This window comes from Phalaenopsis equestris, unplaced genomic scaffold (assembly GCF_001263595.1).
Source record: "Phalaenopsis equestris unplaced genomic scaffold, ASM126359v1 Scaffold000364, whole genome shotgun sequence".
Lineage (NCBI taxonomy): Eukaryota > Viridiplantae > Streptophyta > Magnoliopsida > Asparagales > Orchidaceae > Phalaenopsis > Phalaenopsis equestris.
In genome coordinates, this window is record NW_018164806.1 from 86124 (window position 1) to 95057 (window position 8934).

The following is an 8934-nucleotide window of genomic DNA, read 5'->3' on the forward strand; positions in this document are numbered from 1 at the left end:
TCGCTTCCAAGGGACGCCCTAGCACTTACACAATGATCAAAAGGATTCATGTCATGATTTTTTCGACAAGTTTTACGCTGGCTGTCGACTACCTAACGCAACCCTTCACTTTTCGCATCCGTGCTTGGAACCGGCAACAGCAGTGTTAGAAACTTATCAAGCATATCTCACCTAAATTATGAAAGGAAATAATTCTGAATAAAAAACAGAAAAACATAAAATATGAAAGAAATAAACTAAATAAAAGATTTCATAAAATATCCCAATCAAATCCACCAAAATTCATGCACTGACAGTTTACTCCAACTGCTAACAGATTAAATAAATGGATATCCAAGCAAATTTTGATATAATTTTTATGCCTTCCTGCATATCAAATTGGCTGTAAGGAAAAATTGTAAGCTCAAAACTGAAACTTAATAGTAGGGACACAGGCGTGAATCATGATAATGATGATTTGAAAGGACTGGAAGCATTCATACCAAAATCTTTAAAACTAAGGTTTTGAAAACGAGATAAGACAATGTGGAATTACTTGGGGAGGGAAAATTGCTCTATTCATTAAACACAAATAGGGTAGATATATATAGAGAAATCAATCCCTCCTCATTTAGAAACTTATCAAACATATCTCACCTAAATTAGGAAAGGAAATAATTCTGAATAAAAAATAGAAAAACATAAAATATGAAGGAAATAAACTAAATAAAAGATTTCATAAAATATCCCAATCAAATCCACCAAAATTTGGTGGAGGCCAGTCCACATGAGAGAGGCAAATATGGAAAGAACCAAATCTCAGATTTTCACACTTCCTCTAAAGTTGGGTCGTAGATGCTGTAGAGACCGAACATGATATTGAATTCTGAGAAAGTGTTGAAAGGAAAAGAGCTTGGTCGTATTTTAATACTACCAATCACATTCCCCTACACCACCTTGGTGTGTCACTAGGATTGTGTGTCGCTCTGCATTACTTCCAAGGAGTTTTTTCAGTACTTCAAACTGCTCCTTGGTGAACGGTTCAGCCAACCTTTTGAATGTAGATTAGTCTTTTTCTCTTGATCTTTCCTTGTCCAAGTTTCTGTTTTACAGGTTTTCAATGAAATTTTCAACACTTGTCTTTGATATGTCCAATCTTCTCGCATAGTTAAATATGTGTAATGATTCTTCTTATGCCTTGAGTTATGGGAGATATTATGAGAACATAGGGCCGAGCTTTTAGTACTTGGTGAACCCCATTTTCAGTCAACATACAACTTCTTTCTGCTCTCTTCTCTCCTGACTCCGGCAAGGGCTTCACGGACAGATGGAAGGGGTTTTGTTCCATAATCCTCCCACCATCTCATCTAATTTTTGAGTTAGTCCTACTAGAAACTTGACGGTTCTCTTCTTCTAGATAATGAATCTAAACATCACAACATCATGTGAACATTCCACACATGTATCATAAACAAATCCAATTGTAACCAAATTTTTTTTCAAGGTGCTGGAGAATTGAATGACACTTAGCTCTCCTTGATGAAGGTCATGAAGCTTGATTTAGACCTCAAACAACTCTACAACGTTTTCAGTGTTGGAATATGTTTCTTTTATGACTTCCAATTCTTTAACAAATTTTTATAGCAAAAAATCTTGTCCAACTTTAGTTGACATTGAGTTTAGCCAAGACATAACCATATGATCTAGTTTCTTCCATGTGCGGTGGTTGGCATCAGTGATCTTAGGAACTGTGTCTTCTCCTGTGAGATGTTCATATTTTCCTTTACCACAAATATACATAAACAAGGATTGAAACCATTAGCGATAGTTATGGTCATTGAGTTCATGATTTGTGATAAAGTAAAAGAATTCAAGATTCATCTGAATAGAATCCTTGGCCTATAATTCAATGTTAACCTCCAAAGTAGAACTTGAAGTTTTCATCCCATACATGGTTATCAAACCCAAGAGTATTTAGGGCCTACTTCTAATTGATTGTGGTTGTCTTTGACTACAGTTTCTGCAGGTAGGTGGAAGCCAACTTTAGAAAAGGTTATGTTGCAGCTAATGCTAGAGGGAAGCCTGTAAGAATTAAATGGCGTGCAAGAAAAGTTGCAGGGTTCAACCTACAAGAAAAAAGGAAAAAATAGCAGTAGGAAAGAACCAAGAAAAGACCTACAATAGGGAGAAACTCGGCAGAGTGCTTACAACAAGAAGACTGGTTGCAGAGAGAATTTTGAATCAGCTTACAGCAAATAGAATTTATGTTGTATGGAAGAGCTATGAAAGGGCCTGCAGTGAAAAAAATTTGTTGAGGGAGTTCAGGTTGGTTGCAGGGAATAGTTCTTGGTGGAAGTGGGTCCATGCCAGGAAGATTACGACAGTAGAAATTTAACTGAGTTCTTGCAGGGAGAAATCTGGTGCTCGTAAGAAGAGGAGCTTTGGAGGAGGGCCTACAGATCGGCTGAAAAGATTACGATGGAAAAGGGCCAATAATAGGAGGATTCCGACTGCAGGGATAGTTTCAGCAACAAAAGTGAATAGAGGGCCTGCAGGGAGCTTTGCAGTCTGCAGAGAGTATGCAGTTGTTGAAGGCTAAAGGGAGAAGATTCGAAAGAGGGCCTGTCGTAGGGAAAAGCTGTGGCGGGGGGCCTGCTACAAAAAAACTCAGGCGGAAGGCATGTTATAGGAAAATTCTGAAGTTACTAATGTTTTTGGTTGAGGTTTCTGTTGCTGGGAGGGGAGGACCTATTAATGAAGCTGTTGTTGCTACTGGACGAATGTAGGGAGAGAATCAACTAAGAGCCCACAACAGGAAAAGATATGGACAACATAAAGAGATTTCGTTGTTGTTGCTGAGACCTAGGAGGCTTTCAACGAAAGAGATTTCGTTCGTTGTTGTTGCTGAGACCTAGGAGGCTTTCAACAGAGAAGCAGGGAGAATTTTAATTGAAGAAACTTTATTATTTGATGTTGCTGCTGAAGAGATGTTAGAAGGCTTCCAACAGAGATGTTGTCCTGGAAGAAGATTCAGGCCTAAACAGAGGAGTTTCATAACAAGGAGGAGCTTTTCCTGGCTGCAGGATGGGGGGATTTTCTAGGTTGTCGAGAGAGCAGGTGAAGTATCGACTACAGAGTAAGGCATGTAGGGAAGTACCAGTTGGAATTTCAACGGAGGCCTGCAGAGGAGTATGTTGCTGGGCAGAGAAGTTCCTGTGGAGGCCGGCAAGGGAGTATGTCGCTAAGCAGAGATAGGTCTATAGTCGAGAATTGAGATGGAAGAAAGGAGTCCAAGCAAAAAAGGAATGCAAGGAAGTTTGCAGTGAGAGCTCCAGCCAGAGGAGGGCAAATCCGGCCTGGCAGAAGAAAGTTTAGTTGCAGGAAGGATGTCTAGCGTCTAGGGTAAAGAACTTGGCTCTAATACCATGTATAATTATCTGAGGAAAACAATTGCTCTATTCATTAATCACAAAATAAGGTACAAATCTATAGATATATCAATCCCTCCTTATTTAGGAACTTACCAAAGATATCTTACCTAAATTAGAAAAGGAAATAATTCAGCATAAAAAATACAAAAACATAAAATAAAAAGGGGATAAACTAAATCAAAGGTTTCCTAAGATATCTCAATCAAATCCTCATAGATTTGGAGGTGGAGGCCAGCCCACATGAGAGAGGTAAATATGGAAAAAAACCAAATCTTCTCAAATTTCCATAGACATTGAGCTGGAAGTAGAGGTTTAAGGTTCAAAGGCTCATTAGAGGTTGAGCAAGAGGTTAAACTTGCAGATATAAAATATAGCAAAATTCTTTTCATGTAATTTAAAGAATTTAATAACAATACAATAATAATATTTTAACCAACTCAATGTACAACTTTTAAATCAAAACGTTTCACTAGTACATATTTTGAATGTAATTCTAAATCAAGTTTTTTGAACATGATATTTTGATTATTTTCTCAATAAAGATTAGATATTTATACAAATACTTACAAAAATATTTAGAGTATTGCAACTAGATTGAAAATTAAGTAACAACTAAAATTAAAAACAATCAGCAATCTCTTCCCAAATTTTTAATACATACAACTTCAAATCAAAGAATATGATTTAAGTAGATTTTAAGCTCATCATTTGATCAAAATAAAAATTAAAAAAAAAACATTATTTAAGCAGTATTAGAATTGGATGATTCATAAAAAATATGAGAGAGCAACATAAGATATTAAAGGCCCGTAACTATATGAGAGAAAAAGTTAAAATTACTTAATTCACATGAATTTGAGAGCAAGGAGGAGACACAAATGATGTCAGACAACTAATAAGATATTAATTTTCATGATTATTCTACGGAAGTTTGAACTATAATCCAATTTTTTAATAAAAAATAAAGTTTAGGTCTATGTCGAACATAAGCAAATCACAATTATGTATTATCCATGCTTAAACTCGCAAACTTTGAGTAGGAATTAAAACTTCAAGAGAAATATAAGGAATTAGAGAGAAAGTATGCATTTTCTTTCGATACAGAGGTCTAAATAAGAAGAAAAGAAAAGGTGAGAAAAAGTTCCTCTATATGAAGGCTTTTGTTCCTAATCCAAAACAACTAGAAAATGATGAGAAAAGAATTTGCAGAATATTTTAATAATGCACAAACTATTCTAGCATTGGCATGTCCATAATAAAATTGGCGTTCGACTGCTTCTAACCATCGAATCAAAAGGGTCAAAATTTATGCTCTCAAATCCCCATATTATAGTAGTTGAATAAGCAATAATCCTTCCATCTTCTACACTGCATTGCACCAAGATTTTTCCATGCTTAATAAAAAATATTTTATCAAAAATAATCTTAGAATTCCAAAAAAAACTTTAATCATCTGCTTCTGAAACAAATTTTGATCAAAAGCATGTGATTAAATTTTTGACACCAATCTGATGAACAAAATCAAATCTCCCATGACATAAATCCTGAAACTTTGATTACTATAATTTGCCTATTGCTTTGAAGCGCGCGATGGTTCAACCTAGATATTGACAATGATGTGCATAGGTCCGCCACCCTCCAGCTCACTAAAGGACCGATAATTAGGAGCATTTGGTCCAACACAAAGAGCATAGATTAGTTGATATAAACATCCACCATTTGTTGAAACCAAAGTACGAAAATTCTCTTCATCAAAGTGCTTATAAATACCCCACAAAGGGGGGAGATATAAGGTTCTACTTCTATCACATTATTTGAAAGATGCTCCATTGAGTAGAGCTTTTAATAGTTATTTTTCTTGCCTTCAAGCCCACTAAATAACCTGGTCATTGACTTAGGAAACCAATACCCTGAGTATGCACATCCCTTTTTTATTGTATTGATGGCAATTTAAACTATACTTTCATTTGATAATAGATGAAAAATCTTTTGCTTCTTAAATTCGCATATATATTTAAATTTTCTCTCTGGCCATATCTTTTATCATATTCACTCAACCCTTAATTAGTGTAACTCAACCAAAAGAAGAGGATCGTAGTCAATAGCTACTACTCCATTCCATAAAAAATCTAATACTCTAACAATTGGATACCGGGCTGTTTTTTTCAGGGGAAGCAAAACGTACTGTAAAAATAAATTGATGCATCAAAACCGAACTTCACAATGAGTCAACTACCGGGAGGGAACATTTAATCACTCTGAATTTCATTATAAGCTCATCCCTCAAGGTTTTTAAACTTTATTGTGTATGGTTTTGTAAGCACTCTATTATTCAAATTTCTCAAATGCACGTCTCATGCAACAAAAGGGGACTGAATGCCTGTGATCCATGACCGTGGTATTTAGAGAGAATCCGTATTCATACATACGCCATCACATATGTATAAACTATGCCGTATAATATCAGGTATAGCCCAAGACGACCTAACATTTTCAAGAAAACCCTAAGAAAGGATGATTAGAAAAAATATACGAAACCACCCATACCAGAGATAACTGCAACCTTGTCATATGTGGATCCTAAGACATCAGCACGCAAAACAACCTTAATCTGCAATACAGAACACCGCAGATTCTTTAAGGCTCAATAATTTAAATTAAAAAAAAAACAATGACAAGAAACGAAAAAGATACTAGCATTTGGGAAGCCATCCAGGTACTGCAGGTGAGGATAAGTCTCCACCATGCCCTCAATGCACTCGGTCACGACGTCTGCATTTCCAAAAGCAAAATCCGAACGAATTTAGAGAGCCAAAATCGGTAAGTTAATCGAGAATTCGAAATACGTTGTTCATGCAAAGAAACAAATACATTTGACCAACAGAACTAGTGACGCGCCAAAATAAAAATCTCAAAACAGTATCAGACAATTAAATGACAATAAGAAATTCAGATTTCCATAAGAGAGGACCTCCGCTATTAAATACAAGAATAGCGACATACGCCCAGTTAGCCCGTCAAAGAGTAAGAAGAAAACAAATAGGAGCAAGAAATAGCAAAATGAAAGAAGAGAACCATTGGGATCGTTGATCAGCTTCTTCGATTGATAAGACATCGTATCACACGCCACCGATTCCCAGAAAATCTCACTCCGATCAGGCGAAAAGTCCGAGCATTACACCGTGAAGATCACAGAACTCAAAACCTCTCTTCTCCAACATAGAGAAACCCTAGCAGGGAGAGGGGAGTGACGAGAACGAGAGTGAGACGGAGAGTGGAGGACAAAGGAGCGTAGAGGTAGTTTTAATTCGACAGTTATTGCTCCGCCAGTGCTTCTCACTTCTATTTAAACACCCTTTTCATCACCCAATTTCATTCTTCAATTTGTTGTCAAGCCTTCGCGGTGCTTCCGGTCGAGCTTCTCCGGGATGCGAATTGACGATAAACACCTCAATGGTTTGCGACCGGGGAAAGAGGGGCTTCTTTGTAATTATGGCTACATCGATGGTTTAATTGCCCCGCCCATGGTTTTGCGCTTTACGAAATAGTGGATTTGAGTGGACTTACGAAGGTATATTTGCTGCAGTTGCAAACAGCAGACTATTGGCGCGGAAAATCGTGGCCGTCCATCATGCTAAATTTCAGTGGGACCTGCATATGAATGGCATTTGAGGAATGGCCTTATCCTGTTTTACGGGTGGGGCCTATAAGAATTTAAATACAAATTTAGGAATAATTTATATGTTTATATGAATTTTGTTAAATATATAAGAAAAAAAATGAAAAGTAGAGTTACAAATTTTCTTGCATAATATATAAGAAAAAAAATGAAAAGTAGAGTTACAAATTTTCTTGCATTTATATGAAGAAATACATTTATAACTTAACATAATCTTAGGGTCTGTTTGGGACAGCTGTTGATTATTTATAAGCAGATTATTATGATAATGTGATAATCTACAGATTATTAGAATAATCTAATTTGTTGTTTGTGGCAGCTTATTCATAATAGTTTATTGGTGATTATAGTGGTATAAATGACATTTCTATCCCTATCTGGTAAAACTGTTTGGTGCAGCTTATTCATAACAGTTTATTGGTAGTACATAAGCATATAGTGCAGAAGCATAGAATCATCACAGATCATTTCTAAAAGATGACATAGAATTTCTCACACTCTCGTGAGTACCAGAAGAAATAAAAAAAAGATAAAGACAAGTACAACTATAATGAGAAATATTAAAATATTTCATTTCAAACTCTGGCTACGTTTGTCCTCAGCTTCATTATCAACATGGGAAAACATCGGATTCCCATGACTGCTGACAGTGTAATATGTGAGACTGTCAGTCCACCAGAAGAAGTCGCAACGAGCTGAAACACTCTTGGCCCAACCATAGAACTATCTCCCAAAGCTATAAGACTGAAGCGACATGAGCAACGAAGTTGTTAGTCCACAATAACACAAAATACTTCTGTCTGTAACTGATATCCTAAAAGTCGTGTTTGTATAACTGCAAAAAAAACTAAAAAAAATGAATATCAATACTTATCGCAAAAAAATAAAATACACATAAAAATTGATCTACGTATATACGAAGAAAAGAAAGACTTGTTGGATTATCTGCCATATATAACATCTACTATAGACTCCCTGAGAGCAGTCATGTCAGTCATACCCTCCGCGTCATGAACTACAAATTCACTAATTTCATTCTCATTCTCAGGAACGGAAGGCCCGATCATGATTTCTGATGGTTCTTCATAGACCGTCAGCTCTTCGTTATCAGCCATACTAAAGTCCGTATCTGAACGTGAAGGGTGTCGTTGTATGAAGTTATGAAGTGTCATTGTTCCCACCACAATATGCATCTGCTTCTGAAATGGATATGACGGTATATCACGTAAGATGACCCATTTCTTCATGCACACTCCAAACGTTCTTTAAATTACCCCACGTAAAGAGGAGTGGCGTTTGCTAAACATTTTTTTCCTACCACGAATAGTGTCACTTGCTCGCTCAAAATCAGGAATATGATACCTAGCGTCAGGATATGACTTAAGATAGCCCCTCTACATAGGGTATCCAACATCAACCAAATAGTATTTTTCTGTTATGGAAATTATTGTTGTTTGCAATAAATACCTATAACTTGAAAATTTTAAACTTCAAAACATACATGAAGGCGGATGAGGAAAACCCTATGATCTATTCCTTGTAGCATTGGTAAACATTTGACTATCATGTGCACTCCCTTCCCAGCCCACCATAACATCTGTGAAACACATGTTGAAGTCGCATACCGCTATGACATTTTAAGTAGTCGAACCACTTCGACCAATGTAAGCCACCTTGTCTTGGCTGAGTATTCGAGCATCAACGTGAGTATCGTCAATTGCACCTATGGCACCTATGCAGTAATTGCACCTATGCAGTTTGTTTTACAGGTAGAAAATATTTATATGTTGTTATGAAAGTAAATAAAAGAATGGTTACCTTAAAGTAAGGCATATAACGGAGATC

At 36.3% G+C, this 8934-nt stretch overlaps 1 protein-coding gene across 1 annotated transcript in view; it reads right to left on the reverse strand.

Moving 5' to 3' along the window:
- LOC110026307 (putative 3,4-dihydroxy-2-butanone kinase) overlaps nucleotides 1-6883 on the reverse strand; it is a 63517-nt gene extending 56634 nt beyond the window's left edge. The window contains exons 1-3 of the mRNA XM_020727197.1: nucleotides 6486-6883; nucleotides 6109-6182; nucleotides 5958-6021 (exon numbers count right to left, since the gene is read on the reverse strand). Of these exons, the coding sequence (XP_020582856.1) occupies nucleotides 5958-6021; nucleotides 6109-6182; nucleotides 6486-6525 (178 nt within the window). The 5' untranslated portion in view covers nucleotides 6526-6883. The remainder of the gene's footprint in view (nucleotides 1-5957; nucleotides 6022-6108; nucleotides 6183-6485) is intronic.
- Between the last annotated feature and the right edge of the window lie 2051 nt (nucleotides 6884-8934).